This window comes from Rosa rugosa, chromosome 6, assembly GCF_958449725.1.
Source record: "Rosa rugosa chromosome 6, drRosRugo1.1, whole genome shotgun sequence".
Classification (NCBI taxonomy): Eukaryota; Viridiplantae; Streptophyta; class Magnoliopsida; order Rosales; family Rosaceae; genus Rosa; species Rosa rugosa.
Genome location: NC_084825.1, coordinates 39,492,213 through 39,520,081, shown reverse-complemented (window position 1 = coordinate 39,520,081; position 27,869 = coordinate 39,492,213). Strand labels below are relative to the sequence as shown.

Below are 27,869 nucleotides of genomic sequence, written 5' to 3'. Positions count from 1 at the left end.
GTAACTGCACGTCGGTGCACTAAAACCTTAGGTAATTAAGATATGACAATTGCATTGTCTATCAACTCTTTCATTTAAGTATCATTTGTCTCAAAATTAATGCACCCATCATATAAAAGTAATGGCATGAAAGTAAAGCTCAACTTTATAGATAAATTTTGCATTAAAGGGGTTCATTTTTTGAGTAACTCTTGAGTTCGAACATTGTGAAAGAAATACGAACTTTGATGATTAAAATTTTCAGTCCAAGATGTTTTGATGAAAGTTGGCACAAGTCTTAAGTCTTTACATCTTTTTTGGTGTGTTTTTTACATCTGTTGGGTGTGTTTAAGTGTTTAACGGTGCCATAACTGGACTTAACATAACGGGGATGGTTACTAAAATTACTCCCTAGCTGGCCCAAATCAAAACACTAAACCCGGGTTAACCCGACCCGAATAATTGAGCGCCAACATTGGGCCCGGGTCAATTATCCACAACAAGCTTACGAAGTTTTCAAAAGTTTTCGTACCAAACTGAAACTCCGTCGCTTCCTTCGCCAACCTCCCCAAATTTCTGTTATCTCCCTCTCCCTCTCTCTCTCTCTCTCTCTCTTTCTTTCTCTCTCTCTCACCTCCGAACGATTCCAAACCGACTCAACTCAACTCGCCGATCCGACTCGTCCGTCCGATGGAGAATCTGATCTCGCTCGTGAACAAAATACAGAGAGCATGCACAGCCCTCGGCGATCACGGCGAAGAGAGCGCAATGCCGACTCTCTGGGACTCCCTCCCCGCCATCGCCGTCGTCGGAGGCCAGGTATTCGATCTCCGATCCTCCACCGCCGTCTCAATCTCACATTTTCCTCGTTCAATTCTAATCGCCGAGTTTTTCTTTTGCTTTCGTAGAGCTCCGGTAAGTCGTCGGTGCTGGAGAGCATTGTCGGCAAAGACTTCCTACCTCGCGGCTCCGGTAATCATTTCACGCTCTCATAAAAAACGACGTCGGTTTCTGTTTTCGTTTTCATTTCTAGCTCGGATTCCAATCGAACACATTGCGTGCAGGAATTGTGACTCGGCGTCCGCTTGTGTTGCAGCTGCATAAGATCGACGAGGGAAGAGAATACGCCGAGTTTATGCACCTCCCGAGGAAGAGGTTCACTGATTTTGGTACATTTCTCTATCTTCTTCTTTTTTTCTTGCTATTGCAAATTGTTTCAGACTTGCAGTTTGCGTTTTACTTGTAGATGTTGATATTGTTTTCAATGTATAGCTGCTGTTAGACAGGAGATATCTGATGAGACTGATAGAGAGACCGGCCGGACCAAGGCGATTTCGAGTGTGCCTATCCATCTTAGCATCTACTCCCCTAATGGTGAGATAGAATTGTTGCTCATATTGTGCAATTTTTCCTAGGATTGTGCTGACTTGAATAACTTAACAAATCCGGCATATAGGATCACATGTTTATGTAATTGGATGAATAGGACTTTCAGTACTAAAAATTTAGATTCGAGATTTGTAAATTATGGACATTGCTATTTGGATGAATAGTACTTTCAGTAGATCTAAAATTTTAGATCATGAGCTATTTTAGACCACAACATTGGAGATGACTGTTTACATTATATGGTAATTGCACAATTTTTTTGTGGTTGTTGCTTGTGCCTAGAGTTCATTATTTCAAGTACTTTCACAATGCTATAATTTTATCTGTTTTTTTTTTTTCGTTTTTATGATTTGCTTGCACTTGGCAGTTGTGAACTTGACACTAATAGATCTTCCTGGACTCACAAAGGTAGCTGTAGGTGAGTTACATTCCTTAAGACCTTTGCAAACACTATCATTGTCAAGCTCTATGGGCACCTTACAGGAATTAAACTGACGTTGTGTTAATTTGGTGGTCTTGTAGAGGGTCAGGCAGATAGCATAGTGCAGGACATTGAGAACATGGTTAGGGGCTTCATTGAGAAGGTAATTTAAGCAAACGGTTGAGAATATCTACAAGAAACTAGGTTATGAGATTTCATAATAATGAATGATGTTGATTAGATTCCTATGTGATTTTGTGCGAGTTTGGTGTTTCATATGTATGATAAACATGCTAATGGGAAAGATGGAGATAAAAAGAAGTTAGACCAAAAGTTAAAATGAACGGTAGAGAAACTCTACATGTTAAGGCGACTGACAGGTGATAGATTTTTACAGTAAAAATGTACAATGTAACATAAGCAGCTGCCTGGCTTGTCACTTATCTTCAAGTGATCGTTTGTCCCTTACTATATGGCTTCTCTTGCAGCCCAACTGTATCATCCTGGCTATTTCCCCTGCCAACCAAGATCTTGCTACGTCTGATGCAATTAAGATCTCTCGTGAAGTAGATCCCAAAGGTAAGATTATGAACAATGTTCTTATAGACAATATGCTAGATTTTCAGATATGTGGTAGCTAAAAGAATATGGTGGGTGGAGTAATATACCTACTCAGATTAACAGATTACAAAAACAAGATAATAGGGAGCAGTTAAGGAATCTGAAAAGTTGTAAATTGGAAGGTAAAAACTATCGAGGAAGTAAAAGGTTATCTTCAGCGGTGAGGTGAAAGCAAGCTGAATACTACAGAGTTGGAGAATGTTGTAGCCGTTTCTAATGGTTAAATTAAATTGCTAATGCTGGGGATAATTTCTAAAACAGTTATTTGCATAAAGAAGTATTACGTGAAACGGTGAAAGGTGATTACTAGTTACTACTGTAATCTTAGTTCTGGCGGTTCTCATTTTTATTGGTTTTATACATATTTCCCACTACATCACATTTGTCCTTGACCTTGGTAAAAAGAAAAGTCAGAGTGAGTTCTAATCTTATAACTTGTGCACATAACGAGAATTTGGGCAGCAAAGCAGGGCATTGCACAGGATATGGTTTCATTTTATGTCACAAAAACAGAAGGACGTTACACGCTTTTTTTCAAATAATAGTGTGTATGTTATTTAAGAGTCGCAAACTGCTCTTATTACGACAAGTCTTCCATTTGTGCACATTGACTTTAAGTTGTTTGTATACCAAATGATCAGGTGAGAGGACATTTGGAGTTCTCACAAAGATTGATCTTATGGACCAGGGTACAAATGCAGTTGATGTAAGTTAGCTTCGGTGATTTTCTTTTAGCTTAATTTTCTCTTCCAGAAAGAATTGCGATTTTGAATGCAATTTCATAGCCATAAGGAGAGGGGGGAAGAGAAATACTGGTTGCTTTTAAAGGATGTGGAATTAATTAATTTAATGACTTGGGTGGCACTTTTTTGTTTCATTTTGAGAGTGTTGTACAGGTATTCTGTTATGAGTCAATTATATTATAGGTATTATTGGATTATGAATGATGCTTGTTTTTTCCTCTCTTTTTGAAGTTTTCAATTCTCGGTTTGATTTCACTGTTGCTTGACTTGTTAGATAGATCAAAGTTGTTGGTAGCTTTACACCCTTCACCCTTGGTATTAGCTTAATTATTGCATTCAATGGATCTTAGGTCTTGTGATGTGCATTGCTTGCAAATGAAACAGTTTAGTTCCTTTGGATGACTTGAAACCTAAGTAAATTTTATTGTCAACTGCGAGCTGCTTTTGGGATGACATTGCAGTTAAACACTGAATCTCTTTTGGCTATCATCATCTGTTATACTCGATATTCTCCTTACAGTATCATTTTGGCTGCCATCTTTGGAGTTTCTCATTTTTAATCAATCTCTTTACTTTACTTTCTAGATTTTGGAAGGAAGATCATATAGACTTCAGTTCCCTTGGATTGGTGTTGTGAATCGCTCCCAAGCTGATATAAACAAGAGTGTTGATATGATTGCTGCTAGGCGCAGGGAGCGTGAATATTTTGCTAATAGCCCCGAGTACAAGCATCTTGCGAGTAAGATGGGATCTGAGCATTTAGGAAGGGTGCTGTCTAAGGTATGTAGGTTTGTTCTCCTTAGTGTATTACTTCTTTTCCACTAGCTGTAGAAGTTTCATGCACAACTACTCTTTAAGATTATACTTTCTGTGAAGAAACTGAAAGATATGATCATGTGCTTTCTTTCAATATAAGGTTGGCAATGGTGCTGACTTTTGTTTTTTGCTTCACCAAAAGATTCTTACGTGGCACCAAATATGAACAAATTTTCAGCATTTGGAAGTTGTCATCAAGTCCCGAATTCCAGGCCTTCAGTCTCTTATCAGCAAAACTATTGGTGAGCTAGAGGCAGAACTAAGCCGACTTGGGAAGCCCATTGCTTCTGATACTGGTGTAAGTTAAACAGGCACATAGCACCTTTTAACTCATGGATCCTTTTCCTTTTTCCATGCCAATTGATGTATCCAAAAAACACTCAGAGAATTGTTGCTGTTTGATGTTTTCATTGTATTGTCAATTTGATCATTCTTTCACATGCAGGGAAAGTTGTATGTAATCATGGAAATCTCTCGTACTTTCGATCAGATATTCAAAGAACATCTTGATGGCGTGTATGTATTCTTCTGTAGTTGCCTCATGTGAAATTGTGAAATTTTGTTTTCACCGCATGTTGATTTCAATATTTAACCTTGGGTTTAAGATAACATTCTATGTCTCCAGGCGCTCTGGTGGTGATAAAGTTTATGGTGTGTTTGACAATCAATTTCCAGCTGCTTTGAAGAGATTGCAATTTGACAAGTATCTTTCAATGGAAAACATTCGAAAGCTAATTACTGAGGCAGATGGATATCAACCTCATTTAATTGCTCCTGAACAAGGATACCGTCGCCTCATTGAATCTTCATTAGTATGCATCAAAGGTCCTGCAGAGGCGGCTGTTGATGCTGTATGCTTCATAGATTCACCTGTTATCTGCCTAGGCATTTCAACCGGGGGAAAATCTTTCCCATAATTATAAAGATTTCAAAGCTGTGAATTAACTTTTTTTATGTGCCGAATTAGTTTTAACCTGAGGCAATAGTGCAGCATGTGATGTCCACTTCCTTGAATTGTTTTTCTAAAAAGAATAAGAGTATTGACTACTGTATCTTTATTCTGCACAAACCTTTTTTTTCTTAGAGCTTCCACTGTTGTTACTGCTGCTGCTGGAATAACGTCATAAAATGCACTCTGTGTCTGCTTCAAATCATTTTGCCTGATATTCTTTCCTCGTGATTTCAGGTTCATGCCATATTGAAGGAGCTGGCTCAGAAGTCTATCAATGCAACCTCAGTATGTTCCTGAATATACTGAATTTATCTAAGAGGATAGCTATTAGTTATTCATTATATCCTAAATTTGTTTAATCTCTTATTTTTAATGGGATGGTTTTCCTGTGGTGTGTAGGAATTAAAGCAGTATCCCACTTTAAGAGTGGAAGTTGGGAATGCAGCATTTGAATCGCTGGATAGGATGAAAGAAGAGAGCAAGAAAGCAACTATGCAGCTAGTTGATATGGAGTGTGGTTACCTCACTGTTGAATTTTTCCGCAAGCTTCCTCAGGATATTGAAAAGGGGGGAAATCCAACACACTCACTTTTCGACAGATATAACGATTCCTACCTCCGGCGGGTTGGTAAGTAGCTATAACTTGAAGTACATGTTAAACCACCTCAATCATCTCCTTAATCTCATCAATTTAACAACCCCTTTATACTTGATTTAAATTCTACTGATATTAGAACCTCCACTTAAAGAGATACAATTTCAAAATGAAATATACTAGTTGCTGCCTCAATCTAGTTCACTTCACAGCTAATTTGAGTACAAATGATGTGTAACAGTATTGTTAAGGAGTTTATGTCAGCGGCTTCATTCACTTTCTCCGTCTTTGTCTCTTGAAACAAACAGGAAGCAATGTGTTAAACTATGTGAACATGGTGTGCTCAAGTTTAAGGATTGCTATTCCAAAGTCTATTGTCTACTGTCAAGTACGAGAAGCCAAACGCAGCTTACTCGATCATTTTTTTGCTGAGCTGGGTTCAAAAGAGGTGAGTTGAATACACAGAGAGATGAAAAAGAACGTAACTGCTGAGTTGATCAATGCTAACTGACATGTACTTTCATAACTATTTTGCAGACAAGACAGTTGTCTAAGATGTTGGATGAGGATCCAGCAGTCATGCAGCGTCGTACCAGCCTTGCAAAGAGGCTAGAGCTGTACAGAAGTGCTCAGGCAGAGATTGATGCAGTTGCTTGGTCCAAGTAGTAAGTTGGGGCAATCAAGTGATTTCTCAATTCCTTAGGATGATGGGAGATAGAATTTAGTAATAGAGTAGCAGTGACACTCTTTTGATTCATGATTACCAATTCTTCCTGCATTACCATTATGTAAGAGTGACGTTAGTGGGTTAGCTTTTTTGTCAAGGCATCGTGAGCTAGCAAACTTCTGTGTCATCGTTAAAGAAAATCAGCTCGATCTGTTTGGATCCACTATTTGGTTTTGTTCCCATTTCCACAATCTTCTTTAGAACGCCCGATTTTGTTTCGTGGTTTATCTGCAAATCTGGTACACTGCCAATTCTGTGAAAACAAAAAAGTATTAAGCCATGTATTCATAAGAAAAGATTTCAGTGCAAGATATGTATTAATTAGATAAAAGTCCATCATACTGGTCAATAAATATTAGATTCAATCCATGTATTTGTCTCGTCAATTAACAACTTAGGTGGATGATAGCTGATCAATCCAATGGTGTGGAAAAGTAGAAAGTCGAGTATATGAACTTGTGTGATTAAACGAAGTTCCATTATATCAGTTCTTGCTAACAAACCTTAAGTGGCCTTTGCTGGCTATGGATGCACCTGGTTTCCGAGTCCCATTTCTTGCAGCTTCTTGCTGTTCAAAAGCCTTGGACTCGAGGTACTCAAGCCAGGCAGCAGCATCCTGCAAGATGTACTGAAAAGTTTTAGTGTTTAAGTTCAAGAACCAAAAAAGAAAAGACTTTGATCAGGATAAGAAGGTCAATCATAGAAGTTTTTCTCTTTTGACACTCTATAGTTGGGATGCCCAAATGTCTCGAAAAGAAACAGCAAAGATCAGCCATCGGCGAAGATAATACTTGGATAAAAGTAAATAAAAAACTTATAACTAGATGAGAGCTCGAGATACTTGTGTACGTAGATCATATGGTCCAAGCTTTGCTCCCAGATCTTGCAATGTTGTCTGCTCATGCTGACCACTTAAAGGGTATGGTTCCATCAATGAGAGTGTAATTGCAATAGTGTGGTAACTAGCCGCTGTCTGGAGAGATTTAACTTTCAGATGGTTTAATTCTCGATCAAATGAATAAGCAAATATAAAAAATTAATATGCAAAATAAATAATATGGTAGTACAACTGTAAGCACATATAGCAAAATGGCACAATGTTTCACAGGTGGATTACTTGATACAACTTAAGTCCTCAGTTTTTCCGGTAACTGCATAGTGATCTAGCATCTGACCTATAATATTCTGCTAGTTAAAAGACTTATGCAATGGAAGATGGTTATAGTTAGAAGTAATGACTTTACTACCATGCACCTCAGAGAAAACTCCTACAAATCAGGTTATTCACCATTACTATAACCGGCATGGAAAAGAAAAACCAGAATCAAAGTTTCTATATGCGATTGAAATATTCATTTGAAACAACCTTCTTGCCCGTCTATAAAACATTTCCATAATTACTATTCCCATCCACAAAGCAAAATAAACAAACTCTAGGTTAACACAACTATACAATGTTATAACCAATCCTATTCAGATATTCCATCTGGGCATCAAATAGAAGCTTTAAGAACATGTCATTAATAATTGGAATGAACAATATTATAGCTTCAGCGTAAAGTATATATAAATATAAATATTAAAAAGAAAACAAAAATATAGACAAACAAAAGGAAACCTGAATATGGTCTGGGCAGAGTAACTTCTGATTAAACTAGAGAGCCTTGTGTAGATATCTGAGGGCGACGTGTACAGTTCCCTGGCCTTCTTCCACCATAGCCACATTGATGTATGTTGCAGCAGTGTTTGGATGAGATGGTCCACAAGTGAGATGCAGATCATGTTTTACACATCTGAATCAGAGAAAGGGAACAACTGCAAGCTTTTACTCATGGGAAAAGTAAATCAGAAAAACATAAATATCAGTGAATAAACATGCTATGCACTTTGCAGATATGAGTCTTATAACTACGGTTTCTCCCTCTGTTAAGTTTTTCTTTGTATAATTGAGATACTTTCGCAAAGCAAGACAAGACCGGTTAATACCAAATACCCAGTTCAACAGTTCCATATGTTGAAGGAATCATGATGCCAAAATCTAGTCATATAGGCTTATATCAAGTGGTGAGCAAGCTTAGTAAAAAAATTCATCATTTCTTCATGAAAGTAAATGAATGGTACAGTTATACTTTTCTCTTCAATCATCTACATACAAAGTTCCATTTTAGGACACACCTCAATTAAGTAGCCTTTGATGCACCCAAAATTGGGGAAAAGTAGGCAATACTTTGATATTTGATGAAATTAACAATATGAGAAACTAATTAAAGTTGATGGTAGCTTTCATTTACATCAATCATAGCATAGAGTGTGACATGAAGAATCAACAACCCATGACCTAACTGGAAGAAAGTAAAAGTAATTGGAGTAAAATTTGTTACCCTATGAAACCCAAATCTGAGAGACTTACTTGCAAATCCCCTAAAAGTAAAACCCATTTCACCGACGAAAACCTTTGCCGGCTAGCTAGAGCCGGGTTGGGTAGGCGGCAGCGCAACCCATCATCAACCCAAAGCCTCTGAGGGATATATAGGCAGAAATATCACTTTGGTCATCGAACTATGTTTCGTTTGACACTTTGGTCATCCAACTTTTAAAAACTTCACTTTGGTCACTCAACTATATCACCGTATATCACTTGGTCACTTCCGTCTGTTTTCTCCGTTTTCTCTATTAACTTCAAGGGTATTTAGGAGATGAAAAGTTTTGCCTGCCATTTTTGTAACTTGATCCAATTTTTCCCGTTTAAACATAAAACTTCATCCATGTCAGTAAAACCAGACGCATCATTTACGTTGGCCTGGCCAGTTCGATAATCATTTGCCTGTTAATTGCATACGAGGATGAGAATGCACATCTTGGTGATGACATTGAAAAGGATAAGATGATACTCACAAATAGGATAAGAAGTTGGTGTTGAGAGGAATTGCTAATTTCACTTTCAGTTGAGTCTCAACTTGAAATCAAATGATTTGTTTTTGCTGGAAGAAGTAAAGAGTACCATATACATAGGAATTCAATTAGATGAGATTCTTCATCAAATGATTGAGATATGCAAAGTCCCCAAGTTTAGTTACTCTTCTCTTCGTCTCCCTTCCAATTTTTTGCTTCCATAGAGTGGTCTTCCCGAATCCAAATCCAAATTGAGCCTTAAAAATTCTAAATAGATTCAAAAGGTGAAGAACCCAGATTATGGGTAAAAAATTCAACAAACTCAAAATCACACTACCACCAAACCCATATTCATCATCAATATTCAATCCCCATCACCCACCACCAAATAAGTAACCCAAAATTCCAATCAAAATCCCCAAATTTCAATTTCCAAATGTTCCAGACCTTTTAATCATGAACAAAGAACCCATAAACCATGAAGGAAACCATAACCATGGACCTTCTCTCTACTAGTTCTTCCTCCTCTCTGCTTCTTTTTCTTTGTGGCTTGAAATCTGATAAACATAGAGATCGAGATCGAGAGAGATAGAGAGAGAGAGAGAGTAAAGTATACGTTTGACTTGCAATCTCCAACACTCAACTCTTTTTTAACTGGATTGACAAATATAGCCTTGTTTATTAGGCGTGTGAGGTTCAATTGCCATATTTAAACGGAGAAAATAAACAGAGAGACCAAAGTGATATACAATGATATAGTTGAGTGACTAAAGTGAAATTTTTAAAAGTTGGATGACCAAAGTGTCGAACGAAACATAGTTCGATGACCGAAGTGATATTTCTGCCGGATATATATGAGAGAATAAAATAGAAGAAAACAAAAACGACGTGTCGTGTGTATTGCGCGGGAATTTTCACAATAGTTTATCCGTCGTATCACTTCAAACCCCTAAATTTTCTCGGGTTTTAAGTCCACTGAGACTGTGATAGAGAGAAACTCAGAGTCCGAGAGAGTCAAAAAGAGCGAAGAGAGAGAGAGTCCGAGAAAGAGTCGAAGAGAGAGAGCGTCCGAATCCATGGCTCCGAGAAGGATCTCGTTTTCTGATCTGAGCCGCAATAAGCTCAAGGTACCGCGCGCTTCTCACCTCGATTTCTCTCTTGATTTTGTAGCTATTTGTTGTTAATTTGGGTGCGATTCACCTAGGTTTCTACAACCGTTTCCCAGATTCGATTGATACAATGGAGTTCCAGTGCGCCACATGCAAGTTAAATTTCAAGTCTGATGGTCTCTTCAAGGCACACCTGAACGACCTCCATTTGGACGAGCCTGGTTTTGACGATGGAAAGCTTGAGAAGCGTTTGAAGTTGTCCGTCTACCTCTGCAACATCTGTAGCCCAAGCACAAAATTCGCATCCACAGCTGCTCGCAACAAGCATAAGGACACCAAGCACTTAAATCTGCTCAAGCATATGTGAGAGGTGAGTTGCCTTATGAAACCCAAATCTGAGAGACTTGCAAATCCCCTAAAAGTAAAACCCATTTCAGAGACGAAAACCTTTACCGGCTAGCCTGAGCCAGGTTGGGTAGGCGGCCGTAGGCGGCAGCGCAACCCATCAACCCAAAACCTCTCTCTCTCTCTCATTTGTTTTCAGGCCTCTTGAGTCTAAGGGATATGAGAATAAAATAGAAAACACAAACGACCTGTCTTGTGTATTGCGCGGGAATTTTCACAATAGTTTATCCGTCGTCTCACTTCAAACAAAAAAGACCATATCGAACGGATTAGTCATTATGACACATGTGAGTACCCTCCAACCCATATGTCATTGCCACCTGGAAGCCCAATGACACATGAGAGTACCCTCCAACCCATATGTCATTGCCATCGTGGATGACAATTTGGTTTCAAACTGTCAAATTTGACAGACCCAAATGAAACTGTCTTTTCGTTTTTTATTGTTTCTCTCTCGTTCTCCCACTTTTCTCCGCCTCTACTCTCTCTTCTTCCTACCTAGACCAAAAGCAAAAAATCAGTAGATCTACAATTTTGGCATCACCACCGTTCTTCAGTGGGTCTTCGCTGAGCTGGGCATCAAACCTTGTCATCCAAGACGAGCAGTTTGGGAGTAGCAAAGGTCGCCATTCTTCGCCGACGGCGGGGCGCAACGGAGGTTGTGTATATATGTAAAACCAAAGGATGATGTATGTATAAATTAAGGTGAGTTGGGAGATCGATTTTGAGGAATAAAGAGGGAAAGAAATGGAGATTGAGTCATTGAGAGTATGTGGCCATCTAACCATCTCTGTTTGGGAGATATGGAGGTTTCATGGGACAACTTTGTAATTATATTTTGGAGGAATTGAGGATTTTAGACCTTTGGAAGTTATGGGAATTCATGTGTTATTGTTTCTTCAAAGAAAGGGAGAGAAAGAAATGGGGAGATTTAAACAAAAGGAAAAAAGCTGCAGAAGACGAAAAGGAAATGAGAAACAGAAGAAGAAGAAGATAGAGAAGAAAGAGAAAACGTTTTTCTCTTTGTTATAAAATATTTTGAAAAAAATAATAAAAAAATATTTAAATTAGACCTATCTGCTAGAGTAGAAGTATGTCAAAATTGACAATTGCCACCTCAACCTTCAAATTCAAATTTGACATAGGCATTTTGTCGACTAAACCATTGGAGATGCTCTAAGGGCACGTTTACTTACTTGGAATGGGAATGGATGATTACGGGGTAAAAATATTCCTGCATTTACTAACACATAAAGGAATCGGAATGATTCCGGGTAAAAATATTCTTGCGTTTACTAACACATGAAGAAATCGGAATGAGTGTAGGTCCCACCTCTTTATAAGGAATCGATTCCTGAATACTCAGGAATTTGATTACAAAGGTGAGAGATGGGTTTAGGAATCAACTCATTCGGAATCAATACTGATTCCTTTCTTCTCCAATTTTAGTTGTCTCTGATTCATGATTATTTTCCGTTCCAAGTAAGTAAACGTGCCATAAATTTTCTCTGGTTTTATTCTCGGGTTTTAACTTTTAAGTCCCCTGAGACTGAGAGAGAACTCAGAGTCCGAGAGAGTGAGAGAGAGAGAGAGAGAGAGAGAGAGAGAGAGAGAGTGTGTGTGTGTGTGTGTGTGTGTGTGTGTGTGTGTCCGAATGGCTCCGAGAAGGATCTGTTTTTCTGATCTGAGCGGCAAGAAGCTCAAGGTACTGCTTCTCACCTCGATTTCTGTTGATTTTGACCTAGGTCTTCTGTAATCGATTCCCGGATTACATTGATACGGTGGAGTTGCAGTGCGCAACATGCCGCATCAACTTCTCCTCTAATCGTCTTTTCAAGGCACATCTGAACGACCGCCATTTCCACCAGCCTAGTTTCGATGATGGCAAGCTTGAGAAGCGCTTGAAGGTGTCTGTTTACATGTGCAACATCTGTAATCCAAGCTCCGAATTCTCATCCACAACTGCACGCAACAAGCACAAGGATGCAAAGCATTTGAACCTGCTGAAGCAGATGTATGTGACTTGTGAGAGGTTAGTTGCTATCCTATTTCCCTACCATTGCTGTTTTAAGTGATTGCATACACTAGTACATAGAACACTTTTTATGATGTTTGAAAAACGTCATGAAATCTCTATTTTCTCCACTGCCGCACAAGAGCCTAACCTTCTTTTTCTTCTCCTCTTCACTCAACTACTCAAGATCATTAGTTGCAAATGTCACCGGCATGGCGCCTTGCAATGTTACAGGCATGGGGCCGTTTCAACAAGATGTGTAGGGAGAACGAGCCTGGTTTCAACATGGTCGGATCCTTTGCCTTTGGAATCTACACGGTCGTGAAGCTGACGACGGGTCTGGAGGACATGGAAAGGGTCGTTTCAGCGTTGGAGAAGCTTGCCCCACAGCCACCCTCCACAGTGCCACCTGTGAGGCCATGAATGATGCTGGAACAAGAAATCGAGAAGTTCCCTGCAGAGATGATCATTAGTTGGCATGACTCTGTTTTTATTTAGGGCTAAAGTCTGTTTAGTCCATGTACTATGCATCTCTCATCGTTTCAGTCCCTCACATTCCAATTTAATCTGAAAAGTCTCTGAGGTCTCAATTTCCGTCTAATATGTCCTTTCCGCAGGAAATTAGGAATTTGCCTTGGTTGAAATGTCCAATATACCCCTCAGTTATTTCTTTTTTCTTTTTTTTCCTTTTTAATTTATTTTTTTCCTTTTTTTCTTTTTCCTTTTTAATTTCTTTTTTTTTCTTTTTTCTTTTTCCTTTTTAATTTCATTTTTCATTTTTCCTTTTTTTATTTTTATTTTTTTCCTTTTTCCATTTTAATTTCTTTTTTTTTCTTTTTTCTTTTTCCTTTTTAATTTCTTTTTTTCATTTTTTTCTTTTCCCTTTTTAATTTTTTTTTTCATTTTTCCTTTTTAATTCTTTTTTTCCTTTTTAATTTCTTTTTTTCCTTTTTTCTTTTTTCTTTTTAATTTCTTTTTTTCCTTTTTAATTTTTTTTCCTTTTTAAGTTCTTTTTTCTTTTTCGTTTTGCCTACTTTCTACTTCCTCAACCCACCAATCTCATTCCGATCAAATTTATTTTTTTTTTCTTTTTTCTTTTTTCTTTTTCCTTTTTAATTTCATTTTTCATTATTCCTTTTTTTATTTTTATTTGTTTCCTTTTTCCATTTTAATTTCTTTTTTTTTTCTTTTTTCTTTTTTCTTTTTCCTTTTTAATTTCTTTTTTTCATTTTTTTCTTTTTCCTTTTTAATTTCTTTTTTCCTTTTTTTTCATTTTTCCTTTTTAATTTCTTTTTTTTTTCCTTTTAATTTCTTTTTTTCCTTTTTAATTTCTGTTTTTCCTTTTTTCTTTTTTCTTTTTCATTTCTTTTTTGCTTTTTAATTTCTTTTTTTCCTTTTTTATTTTTCCTTTTTAATTTTTTTTCCTTTTTAAGTTCTTTTTTCTTTTTCGTTTTGCCTACTTTCTACTTCCTCAACCCACCAATCCCATTCCGATCAAACTCCAAAAAGAAAAAAAAAATGAAATTAAAAAGGAAAAAAGAAATTAAAAAGGAAAAAGAAAAAAAGAAATTAAAAAGGAAAAAGAAAAAAGAAAAAAAAAGAAATTAAAATGGAAAAAGGAAAAAAATAAAAATAAAAAAAGGAAAAATGAAAAAAGAAATTAAAAAGGAAAAAGAAAAAAGAAAAAAAAGAAATTAAAAAGGAAAAAAATAAATTAAAAAGGAAAAAAATAATAATAATAACTGAGGGGTATATTGGACATTTCACCCAAGGTCAATTCCTAATTTCCCGCGGAAATGACCTATTAGACGGAAATTGAGACCTCAGGGACTTTTCAGATTAAATTGGAATGTCAGGGACTGAAACGATGAGAGAGTCATAGTACAGGGACTAAACAGACTTTAGCCCTTTTACTTATTATGATTCTCTAAGTCAAAAATATGAGGCTTGATCCTCGATTATGACATTGTTATATTAATGATAATTAGTGATTCTGACATTGTTATATTAATGATAATTAGTTATTATGATTTAAAAAAAAAAACGTCATGAAATAGATTCAATGACGTTTTTCAAACGCCATAATGGACGTCGTCTCTACTGGTGCCGTCTTTTCCTAATCTTTACAATGACATTTCAAAAACGTCATGAAAAATCTTTTAAAGACGTTTGTAAAATGTCATCAAAAGTATTTCAATGACGTTTCCTAGACGCCATGTTAAGATTCTTCTATGGCATTTTTCAACTGTCATAGAAAAAGATTTTCATATATTTTTTTTTTTTATCAAGAAGAAACTTCATTAATAATGAACTAGTTACAATGAGTTTTGGGCAACATCTCTTACACAGAAATGGCCACTGGACTTCACACTAGAACTCCAAAATGACCAGGGGCAGAACCAGGATTTAAATCTTGGGGGGGTCCAAGCCGTTACGTATATTTTTGTTTTTGAAAAATATTAGAAGAAATATTGTCAGATGTGTTTGCACAGAAACCTTCTAAAATGTTTGCTCGGATCCCTGTTGTATATAGACTAATGCACATTATAACTATTATTCATTCAGTAGTTTACGTTTTTTCTCAGAAAATTAATTCCCTTATAATTTATCCAAAAATTAGTCATGCATATCAGACTTCATTTGTCTTAATTGAAAAAAGAGTAGTATAATTATTTTTTGGGTACAGTAATAAATCTTATTGTTGGGTGAATGATAAAGTATATAATTTACCAAATAAATAGTAATTAGTAAACTAACTAATTTAGTTATCAAAGCCATCAAATCCTATTCCAAAAAAAAAACTAACTAATTTAGTTTCTTAATATTATTTATTTCTGTTTTGAACTTTGATTAGTTATGATTTATGAGAAATTTTCGGGACAGAGGGGGGGGGGTCCAATGCTTGAATTAAGCTCAGTTTTAAATATCTCAAAGCCTAATTAGCTAGTTAATTGAGATTTACCAAAACATCTAGGGGGGTCTAGACCCCTTCAGGCCTTGGAATGGGTCCGCCCCTGAAAATGACTGACTGACAGAAAAAACCTCGACTCAACTACAGAAAAGATTTTCATATTTTAAAAAAAAAAAATTAATTTCTGATTAAATTCATAAATCAATTATCTTTTTATTTCCACATATCACAATGGAGACACAATACTATTAGTTTCATTATGAAATCATCATATTTGTTTTATCACTTGGTTCCAGTACATCAAAAGAGTATCCAAATTAAAATGATAATGATAATGAAACGGAGCTCGGTAGGGAGGGTTTAGGGTCCATCTGAGGCATTTTTTTGAGTATTTCTCTTCTCTCTTTCCCTACCGTTAGAGCGTGATGTGTTTGTCAGTACAAGGTTACGTTTAGGTACTCATTTTATCGGGGCCACACACGTGGCGGGTTCCTTTGTAACTTTGTTGGCCGGAGTAATGAAAGTGTTCACGTTTCTTCTCAAAAAAAAAAAAAATGATAAAGTGAAAACTATGCAAAATGCTAATTATCTTCAATGCTGCTCACATCCTGCTATCCCATACTTTGTGTTTTCTTTAAGCTGCAATTAACGGAATCAAAAATGAAAAAAATAGCATAAGAACTTAATGTAGCAGAGATGTAACATACACTTAAAAGATTATCAGAGATCGATGGAGGTGTTGTTCTACAATATCTGTGGATGGAAGTGTTGTTGTACATCTACCAACTCGATCTTGATTACTAGTGCTAACATCCTTCATATCAAAAGTGATGGAGAATGGTTTGTGGCTGCATGAGGTATCGAATAGTTAACTATCAGACAAATAATCAAATGAACTTAAGAATATCGGATGAATTGAAGAATATCAGACAAATAATCATGCTTCTATGCTTTTCAAAACCAGCCAAAAACATAAGGCCATAAGAGACGGCACGCGCCGCCATTGCAACCATAATTCAGGTGGGGGCCGATATCTATATCAAAATCTTTACAACAACAAGCACATCACTATCTTTGGAAAATTCTACAAAATGTTAACGTATGACATGCATACAATTGCCTTAAAAGTGGTAATTTGAGTCCTCAAAATAGTAATATTAGTCCTCAAAGTGGTAACATGAGTCCTTAAAGTGGTAAATTTTCTTAGTTACCACATGAGTCCTCAAAATAGTAATATTAGTCCTCAAAGTGGTAACATGAGTCCTTAAAGTGGTAAATTTTCTTAGTTTACCATATGAGTCCTCAAAATAGTAATATTAGTCCTCAAAGTGGTAACATGAGTCCATAAAGTGGTAAAAATAGTTGATGTATGAGAAATGTTAACATACCATAGCTTTACCCCACTATCTTTAACTGTTTCGATGAATTAATTTTTTGAGTATCACCTACATCTCACCTTAATTTGGCAGTTATGGCAAAACATATGATATAATTCTCAATTATGTTAGGCTTTGTGCTATATCAACTGTTATATAAGGTGGTCGAGTTGGTAAGAGCCTCCAGGTGTGGAACCCCCATACTCGGGTTCGAATCCCGCCGACGCTTATTAGAGTTAAATCCCATGCCAATATATTCTTGGTGGCCAGGGGGGAGGAAGCGTTTGACAAGATCCCCCGAGCACGGATTAGTCTCTGAGCCTAGAAAGCCTTTGAGGACACCGTGTGATTGAACAATAAAAAAAAATAAAAAAAAAACTGTTATATAAGGTGGGATGCATGTAATACCCAAAAAAGTTGTTCATCTAGGATTATTCATTTTTCTAAGGCATAATGGCCAAAATAATCAGTCTAGATATATATGATTTATGTTTAAGGACTGTGCCAGAATAGTGTTGCAACAATTGGCTACCGAGGTAAACAACAATTTAACTTTGGTTTATCATCTAAGACAAAGAAGGCAGCTGTTTCGACATGGTTAAGACTATCATATTAACAAACTCATCTCATAGACTCATACTATCAGCTAATTGTAGATCCCTCTTAATCCAGTCCACTGCTATATCCCATTCTCCCCCATTGTGCATCCCTGAAAACAGAACACAAGGAACTATGTAAAATTTGAAATGACTAAATGTATCGAAGTAAAGGTTTTGCTGAAAAAGAAAAAGAAAAAGAGAAAGCACTAAAACACAGGAATGTCAGCCAAAATATAGAAGAAACGATACACTTAAAAATCCTAAGTTAACTGCATGTGAGAATATAAATGCAAGATGGACTAAGCAGGCATACAAATTAAATGGCATATCTACAACTCTGGTGAGAAGATGAGTATATAAATATCACATGCAATTCATGTAAATAGGTTGTGGCAAATGATACTTTTGCCTATGCTGCTTACATTTACTGTGCAAGTAGCTAACTATGTTGCTTACATAGCCAAGTGCACACATAATGGAAATAGCACAATCAGCTGGGTCAATGCACTAAGCCTCTTAACTTGAGAACAGGCTCTGCTCACATCTTCTTGGTCTTTCAATAGTGGTCGAAAATCCTTTCTTGTTTGTTGGTTCACCTTACACTTAAGCTCTGATACATGCATACTCTATTTTTACAAAAGGTCATTACCTTCGCTTCACAGCACAGGACATATAACCTTCTGTCACTATTTCTACACCAAAAGTTATTAGTCTAATGGCAACCCTAGTTAACTAAGTTGCCACATGCTTTGATGCTTTGACGTGCCTTGGCGCCTCTGGCAATCAAGCACAAAGGTTTTAAATAAGAGTTGGAGATGAATCCTAGCTATCTGCATTTCATAAGAGTTAGATAGATTAGAAAGATAAAGAGGGAACAAATTGTGGCGTCTGGTGGTGGAGGCAATACGGATCATTAGCGCATTGAGGAGGAAACCTCGATAATTGTTTAATTTGGGTTAGGATTAGACTAGAATTTATGTAGAAATGCTACAATTACAACTGAAAGGGCTTGGCTATTATTTATAGCCGTGTTACGAAATTTGAGTTGAATGAAGTTACTGTTGAGTTGAGTAAATCCCCCATTAAATTGGATCCCATATCCCGCATTGACTTGTGGCTGTGCATAAGTTCCAGGGGAGTGAGCACCGTTCTGGGATATGGGTTGCCTATAGCATAGTCGGTCCTAATTACAAGTAAACCGATGGTAGAAACTTCTAGAGGTGAGCTATAACAACCTAAAGAAACTTCAATGGGTGAGTTTAACTACGGTCAAACAAAAACAATGAGTTTGACTGAGGTTTTAAACAGTAAGTTTCCCTTTTTTGGGGAAAATTATCTGAGTTAGTTATATAACACGGTTTCATCAACGCGTTATTAATGAACTCCAATCATACAGAACGGTGCTCACTCCTTATTTGGTTACCAAAACAAGTCAAAGCAAGAAATAAGGAGAGAACTATATATATCTATCGATCCCAGTCGAGCACTAACAATAAACCAGGACTATACTTCATTGTTCTTATTCTAGCTTGGCCTAAATCCAAGAACAATCAAAAGTTCTAATTCCCTGCCCTTGATTGCTTGCACCCCAAGTTTCGTTTGCATCTTCGATCATTAGTGGCAGGTTTTTGGAATTTGGCACAGTTTGTATTCATATTATGGCCATGGGGGCTATGAGGATGGAATGGTCTGCAGCATCTGCAACAAAAGCTTACTTTGACACCATCAAACTGGTACATTTTCATTCCCTCTTTCGTCTTTGTGTCGTATTTCGTCAATATATATAATCTGTTAGAATGTTACACATGAATTTTCTTTTATTTGGGATCAGATGGTTAAGATGGGGGTGCCTAATTGTCGTAGCCAGGCATGAGCAGACACCCATCTCGCATAATGCGGTTATTGACCACTCATCATATCCTGTTTCTGACTGAAGGATCATAACACATGATTGATTTAAGTGGTCATTTGGGTTAGTCATGTTCTAAAATAGGTGCATAGAATTGTATGACAAAACAACACCCTTTGCATGAAATTCTTATAATGCCATTTTTTTGGACATGTTATATTGCCAGAACTTAATCCGGATCATACATTCGGAGTAAAACTTAATAATCGTCTGAATTGACGATCTAACAACATATCAAGCTAAAAGTAGGACGAGTGTTTGAGGAAAAACGTAAATTAACAGGAATGTAGAGAGAGTAATATTGCAGAGAGAATGGAGATTCATGTGTGTTTATTCATCTCATACAAGAGGGTATTTATAGGAATACATTACAAGTGTGAAAGCTCAAAGATAATCTCAAGCTTGGTATCAACTTGATTTACAGCTGCAGCTCAATCATGGTAGCTGTGATGATGATACTTGCCATGCTTGTTGCCCTTTGGCATAAAGCTTGTCACACAAGTCTCTATACCTATATTATACACTCAAGTACCTTATCTATACACTCAAGTGCCTATTTATACATGATATAGACATTTATACTATGACTCATATATACTACAATATGATTCATGTATACTACAACACTCCCCCTTGGATATTTCATGTTTAATAGCATTGTCTAGGCCGTGCGCTTCGAAATTGCCTCGTTAAAAACCTTGCCAAGTAATAAAACCCTGTGGGAAAAAACAATCTTGGTCGAAGGAGAAAAAGAGCACAACGCGCGTTGAGTGTGGAGTATGTTTCTGGATACTCCCCCTGATTTAGTTACTCCTCCTTGTGTCTCCCAAACGTGGTGTTTCTCTCGTTGCCTCATTAAAAACCTTGTCGAGTAATAAAAACCCTATGGGACAAAAATAACCTCGGTCGAAAGGGAAAAAAGAGCACAACACACTCTTCACGTTTCGAGACAATATATGTAGACATCTCCCCCTCTGTTTGATCTTTTAGGAGAGTCTGTTGTTGCTGATTTTATGCTTGATGTTGTCGCTTTTGATGCAGCCTTGCTTCATTTGTTTCAAAACAAGCAGCATTATCTTAAATGCTTGTAGGCTCATCTGTGGTAGACTTCAAACCACAACTGTTCGAACATGCGTAACTATGGATCCAGTCCATATACATTCACGAACTACTTCGTGAAGAGCAATAATCTCTGCATTGTTCGAGGATATAGCGACTAAGGTCTATTCTGTAGACCTTCAAGGTATCGCGGTCTTACCCATGGTGAACACTTTACCAGTCTGGGAAGGCCTTTGTATGGGTCAACAGATACCAAATATCAGCAAAACTTTCCAAAACACTTCTGTCGTTTTGGGGTAGGAATAGAAAACGCAGGCCAGCATTTGGCGGCGTTTCTGGTGTGTGATGGGTCTGATTCCATCATTTCTTTGTAGGGATAGAATAAGCCCATATCGATCGTACATCTCAAGTTATCGAAAGATATCTTTTTATACCAATCTAATGGCATTGCGTTGGCGCAGAGCTATACCTTTAGCTAACAAGTTTATGGCAAAGTGAGATGTCCAGTCTTGTGCATTGAGCTAAGTACAATAATGCGCTTTATTGTACTTGAGTAAGGCACTTCAGCCTCTCTAGCACATCTTCGTCCGATCATCCATTCAGACGAAGAGGATCCTTTTCAGGATCAAGACTACGAATGATCATGGGGTGCTTGAAGGCTTGACCTTGTCAAAATGCCTAAGCATCTATCAACACGGTGCTCAAGTTCAAAAACCGAGGCTTAATCGTGTTTCCCCAAAAATCCTTCATCTCAAACTCGGATTTCAAGTGTTCAACGGTTTCCCTTAACTCTTTGAGGGCTTCTAATGAAGATCATGTTTAACATGAAAACCGTGATAGAATCCGAAACTTGTTATGGAAACGCAAGGGCATATCCCTTCCCAATCAAGTAGTCACTTTAGTGAGCGTTTCAATTCTATTGCAAACGCGCTCCGTGGTCTAGAGCCACTTGATTTGGGTAAATAAAGTTTCACTATGAACTTTCATGTATATTCCGTATCTAGATCCCCATAGAGATACGTAGTGACCACATTTATAAGCTGCATGTTCAGTTATTTGGAAACTACCAAACTGACAGGGTAGTGGATGTAATGTCATCCATTACGTGAGAATATGTCTCATCGTAGTCAATTCCAGGGCGTTTTGTGAGAAGCCTTGCGCCATAAGGCGAGATTGCCATCTCGTTTTCTCAACACGCTTTCTAACGAAGACCCATTAATCAATAGGTTTTATGTAAGGAGGTGTTGGCATCACTGGCTCAAAGACCTTCCTTTTCGTTTAATCTGGATCGCATCTTTCCATTTAGGCTAAATTTCTCTACGTTGGTATTCATGCTTCAACGGAGCGTGGTTCGATATCATCAATCTCAACAAACTCATGCGCATCAAAATGCGCATCTACATCATCAATTATGATGGAGTTTCTATTCCACGTCTCATGTACACTAGTGTAATTTTCATAAAGCTCTATATTCTCAGGAATAGGTTCTGACGTTGAGGCGTCCCCCAACGATAACCATAATCCAGAAGATACTCATGAGACGGATGTTGAGTGTCGATGATCTAAGGATGCCAAAATATCCTTCGAATCCACGGGCTTCCCACGCATCCTAGCTGGGGCCATGGCCTGTAACGCCAGAGTGCCACTTTCTATGGCGTTAGCGCCTTGCCTACCTCTGTGTAGGGTGGCGCTACGTCCTTTTGTAGGGACATCCTTCCTTGCAGGCATTTTTGCAGCAAATGTGTGTGATCTCGTCACTTTAATAGGGATCGAGATGAGACATAGTGGGGACAGACCACGACAATTCCTGTCGTTCCTGCTGAACATTCGTGTTCTTATCTCCCCCTAACGACGGGAAGACTGTCTCATCAAAGTGACATCCGTAAATCAAACGGGAAAGAGATCGCCTTTCAAGGGCATTAAGTGGTGGACGATTGTTGGAGTCTCAATTCCAACTAAGTTGCTCACTTGTTTTTAAGGACCTACCATAGGCGCTGTGGCGGCGCAATTGGCACATAAATGGCTCACATTGGCACATAAATGACTCACTCGAATGTGCGTAAGTACAAAATATTTGTACCCAGTCACTAGCTGTAACGCAGGGATACATTGAGTGGCGGTAGGTCATAGAGGAATTAGCATAGTTGTATGCGATATTGCATCACCCTAAGCGGATATAAAGAGATTGGTGCGCATTGCCAATGTCTGAACTACCATCGTAGTTATTTCCATGAGACCATTTAGGTGTGTATATGGGAATGTGATGTCCAACATCACTCCCTTTGCAATAACCATCGAAAATCTTCGATGTATACTCACTAGCATAGTCAAAATCCAAATGACTAAATAGGATGATCCGGGAAGTGAGCCCGTTGTCATATTATATGTGCTATGAGTATAGCATAAGCAGCTTTTATAGATGGACAATGGCACAACACGTGATTAGTGTGTTTGCGTGTCAACCAACATCATGAGATATTTAAACGTCCGCAAGTTGGTTGAATAGGTCCACAAATATCACCTTGAATTCTTTGCAAGAATGGCATATTTTCTTTAGTGTCCTTTGCATAGGATGGTCTCAATCCTATTTTTGCTAAAATAGCAAGCTTTGCAAAACGAATGATATCTTTTAGAAGTAACTCTTTGGACCAATCTTTGGTTCGTACTTCTTTTCGTTGTGAAGAATGGATGTCCGTGTGAAGTCTTTAATATACGGAGCATCATATCACAACCTGGATATCTCAAACGTTCTTGCCAAAGCCTATATGTGTCAGAATCCCATAAGTCATCTCTTATGACATGGTTTGATTCAATGGCTCGAATAGTGGTTGCATACAACCCACTAGAGTGACACATAAGTTTCTCTAATACTCGTTTATGTCCGTAGTTATTAGAGGTAATGCAAAGGAATTCTTGTCCATTCTCACAATGTGTTTCCACATGAAAACTATTGGCTCTTTATATAAAGTTCGGAATTTAACACATGTCCATGACATTGAATAATAATGCGACACTTTATTAATAAGGAAAATAATCAATGATTACATCAAAGTTTTCCAAAGTCTATTCCATAATAAAATCAAACTTTAGACAAATTGTAGTTACTCAATCCGTTTGGTAACTCCAATGAATATGACCAGGAAAGTAGAGAGATGTTGGTGGAGCGAGGCTCGCTTAAGTACCCCGATCTCAATTACTTTCCTAGACATCATACTACATTGGATGCGCCACATGAGAAAAAGTTTTAATACAATTGTCATTTGACTAAGGCACATTTGCCATTCTTGGAAAATAGAAAGGACTATTCTAATCAAAGTCTGCGGCATCCTCGTGCTCTTTATCTGCAGCTTTGAAGTCCTCAGTGGTGAGAGTGATATCTTCACCATCTTCATCTTCAGCAAGATTGATATCTTTACCTTCAGCAAGATTTATATCTTCATCTTCAGCAAGATTGGTTTCTTGCTCTCTCAATTGCCTATACTCCTTGTAGCTTGCAGCTAGTTGGGTACTTGCATGGCATTGCTTGAACCAATGCTCAATTGATCCACATCGATGACACATGTCATTGTGGTTATATCCCTCCATTTGAGGTGCAGGTTGTGCACGTTGTGGATATTGCCTAGGAGGGTTGTTGTTACCACCATGTCTCATGGTGCGACCTCCACGGCCCATGGTGCTACCTCGACGGCCCATGGTGTTGCCATATCCACCTCTCCTACGTGTGGAATTGCCACCACGTGTGTCCGCTCTAAAGTTGCGGTTTCCTTCTTTATTGGGGCGGTTATATGGACCCATATGTCCTTCATGTCCCCTGTTATTAGGGTACCGCTCCTTGCGCCCTCTTTTGGGTGCATTATAATTCGCCTCACGAACGCTCTTGGTTTCAATGGGCCTTGGATTATAATTCTTTACAAGGATGTTGTCGTGCTTCTCAGCTACTGACAAAATATTGATGAGCTCATTGAACCTTGTAAGTCGTCCAGCATTAAATTCAGTGCGATGCTGCTTTGATAGTATAATTGCTTGGACGGGGAAGGTGGAGAGAGTTTTCTCAATTAGCTCTTCTTCTGTGAGAGGTTTTTCACAGAACTTCAGCATGGCCTTTAGGCGAAGAGCTTCTGAATTGTATTCAGCAACAGACTTGAAGTCTGAGAATCGTATATTGTTCCACTGAACCTTCAAGTCAGGGAGGAGGGAATCTTGGATATTACCAAAGCGCTCTTCTAGCGCTGCCCATAGGTCTCTTGCATCTTTGATTGACATGTATTCCAATCTGAGTGCTTTATCCATATGGCGTCGCATCAAGATAATAGCTTGTGCGTGCTTTGTGGGTGTTCGTTGGAACACAAGACCCTCGTTAGGTGCCTGGATTATGGGTAATATCCCTCTCGCAGTGAGATGGTTCTCAACGTCGGTTACCCAGCCATGGTATTCCGAGCCTGTTGAGTCAAGTATTGAAAAGTCGAGTCTAGGTTCATTCGACATTCTGAAAAATAAGAAGAGAAGATATATTAGTTTCGGAGTTTAAACTTCCACGAAAACTAAAATAATAAGATTTCCGAGCTATGCTACCAAGAAATCAATTTCCAAGAATATTTGGATTAGACCAAAACAATGATGTTTGCGGACGCTCTTAGTCCGAATATTATGAACACTCTTAGTTCATTGATTACGAACGCTCTTAGTTCGTTTAGCGTGAATCCCCACGATTCCGCTTTTAGTTCAAAAATCGATGCTTGCGGACGCTCTTAGTCCGAATATTATGAACACTCTTAGTTCATAGATTACGAACGCTCTTAGTTCGTTTAGCGTGAATTTCTATAATTCCGCCTTTTTGATTACAAGTCCCTGAAAAGAAGAGAAAAGTAATACAAACTCAAAAAACAGGAACTTTTAATAAGAAATACCTTGAAATAGTGTCGCCGGAAAATTTGTCCGGAAAAGGTTGTCGGAGGTGACTTAAAAGTCGCTGGAAAAAATCGAGAAAATTGTCCGAAAAGTCGCCGGAAAAGTGTCCGGAAAGTCGCCGGAAAAGTGTCCCGAAAGTCGCCGGAAAAGTGCCCGACAGATCTGTCGACAGATGTGTCGACAGCTGCTCGGCAGCAGCTCGGCAGCTGCTCGGCAGGTCTTCGGCAGCAGCTCGGCAGATTCTTTCGGCAGCTCTCGGCAGGTGCTGTCGACAGCTTCTACGCAGCTGCTCGGCAGGTCTCGGCAGATGCGCTCGGCAGCTTCTCGGCAGGACTCGCTCGGCAGCTTCTCGGCAGATCTCGGCAGGGCTTCTCTGCAGCTTCTGCGCAGCTGCTCGGCAGGTCTCGGCAGCGGTCCGGCAGCACTCCAAATTTTCCGGTGGCCGGTTCAGGTAGTTTCCGGCCGGTTCTTGAGATTCTGAGGCCGGTTCTGAGCTTCTTGAATCAGGGGCTTTGATATTTGCTAGGGTTTGGAGGTTTTTTGTAGGTTTGGAAAAATGACTTTGATTGGATTATGAACTTCCTCTACTCTTGTCAATTTCGATTCTAATTCTAGAGCAATTTCGTGCTGATAACGTGTTTGAGGAAAAACGTAAATTAACAGGAATGTAGAGAGAGTAATATTGCAGAGAGAATGGAGATTCATGTGTGTTTATTCATCTCATACAAGAGGGTATTTATAGGAATACATTACAAGTGTGAAAGCTCAAAGATAATCTCAAGCTTGGTATCAACTTGATTTACAGCTGCAGCTCAATCATGGTAGCTGTGATGATGATAATTGCCATGCTTGTTGCCCTTTGTCATAAAGCTTGTCACACAAGTCTCTATACCTATATTATACACTCAAGTACCTTATCTATACACTCAAGTGCCTATTTATACATGATATAGACATTTATACTATGACTCATATATACTACAATATGATTCATGTATACTACAACAACGAGAACATTTTCATGCATTTGGAGTATCATGAACCATATTAATTATAAGATTATTAATCACACTTGCCAACTCCAATTTCATTTATCTTCAGTGCAATGATCGCAGAAGACAATGTGACTCAGTGAAGTTAACACAAGAGCCAGGGAGCAATGAATTCGTGTCAGCCTTGGCAGCAGGCATGAAAGCCAAGCTCATAGTGGAGGTGACATCAAGTGCTTCCCCATCTACAATTGCCTTAGCAGCTGCTGCAAAACACACCGGAGGCAAATTGGTTTGCATCCTTCCGGAGCCAGATCTAGCTGAATCAAAGAAAGTGATCAAAGACTCCGGCCTAAAAGACTTGGTAGAATTCAAGACCGGTGACCCTTTTGAGCTATTGACGAATTACGAGAACATTGATTTCTCTCTGGTTGATTGCAAGAATGATGAGTACGCAGGGTTGATGAAGTTGCTGGATGTTAATCCGAGAAAATCAGTGGTTGTGGCTACTAACTTGGTTGGTGAAAGAAAAGGATTCGAAGGACATGTGAAGGGAGTGAAGGAGGAGAGGGTTGTCGTGAGGTCGATGAAGCATCCCATTGGAAAAGGTATGCAGGTCACCATGATCGGAAAGGAAGATTGGGGTGGTGGAAGAGTTTCGAATGAAGCAGAAAAAAGGGGTGGTTTCAAGAAGAGGAATGGTAATAAGAGCAAATGGCTTGTCAAGGTTGATGAGAAGAGTGGTGAGGAACATATCTTTAGGATTCGTGGCTAAATCACTTCCATGCTTTGTTTTGGTGTCAATGTTGCATTTAAAGTTCGTTCACTTCCCATTGTTCTGAAAAAGATAGGCGGGTAGGATAATGGAGGCAATGACAAGGATTTGAACTTAGTATTTCTTTCTCTGACACCATGATAAAGTTTATTGATTGGTTTACCACTGATCCCCAAAACTTAAGCTGTTAGAATGTGGAAATTCTAGCAGCAGCCGAGCTAGCAAGGAGGAGAAATGATTAGTAATGGTTGCATCTGATTACTCTAATCTGCACACATGTTGTGAGAGGAAGGTCACATTTGATGGTCACAAGAATAACTTTTTTATCAAGCAGAATGGGGTGAATCAGGATTCAGGAAGCCGGCCTAATAAATTGAAATGCTGAATCTTGAGACCGCAACACAGCCTTCATGTTTGTTGCTTCAATCTGTTGATTCTTTGAAACCAAACTTTGCCTGAATTTCAGCTGGCCCTGCCTGGCTTGGAAACATGCCGATCAACTATTATTGTCTATCATTTTTACTACATGACGTGTATCAAGTCTCTAACTCTGTGTATTGCTTAGAAACTCATCAATAATCATTGTGTGAAGTGTGATAAATGTTTGTGCATCTTGCTATGTTTTATTGTTTTTTCTTCATTATAGATGCGATTGTGTATCTTGTTATGTTTTATTATTT

The 27,869-nt window shown here is 38.2% G+C and overlaps 2 protein-coding genes and 1 non-coding gene across 3 annotated transcripts; 2 read left to right on the top strand and 1 right to left on the bottom strand.

Annotated features, from left to right (window-relative positions):
- Positions 1-553: 553 nt before the first annotated feature.
- LOC133718809 (dynamin-related protein 5A-like) lies at positions 554-6,425 on the top strand. The gene is made up of 16 exons (XM_062145693.1): positions 554-798; positions 888-951; positions 1,044-1,148; positions 1,252-1,353; positions 1,736-1,786; positions 1,891-1,952; positions 2,278-2,368; positions 3,052-3,116; positions 3,739-3,933; positions 4,148-4,267; positions 4,415-4,485; positions 4,595-4,820; positions 5,156-5,206; positions 5,321-5,549; positions 5,825-5,964; positions 6,054-6,425. The coding sequence occupies exons 1-16, from the start codon at positions 670-672 to the stop codon at positions 6,180-6,182; spliced, it is 1,830 nt and encodes a 609-aa protein (XP_062001677.1). The 5' UTR covers positions 554-669; the 3' UTR covers positions 6,183-6,425.
- A 12,481-nt stretch (positions 6,426-18,906) lies between these two features.
- LOC133718066 (uncharacterized) lies at positions 18,907-27,868 on the top strand. Its single transcript, XM_062144862.1, has 2 exons — positions 18,907-19,282; positions 26,527-27,868. Exons 1-2 carry the CDS (start codon positions 19,208-19,210, stop codon positions 27,187-27,189), a joined length of 738 nt encoding a protein of 245 aa, XP_062000846.1. The 5' UTR covers positions 18,907-19,207; the 3' UTR covers positions 27,190-27,868.
- On the bottom strand, positions 19,373-19,471 carry LOC133719111 (small nucleolar RNA Z279/snoR105/snoR108). Its single transcript, XR_009850839.1, has one exon. It is a non-coding gene; the product is annotated as a small nucleolar RNA Z279/snoR105/snoR108 (small nucleolar RNA).
- Position 27,869: the final 1 nt, after the last annotated feature.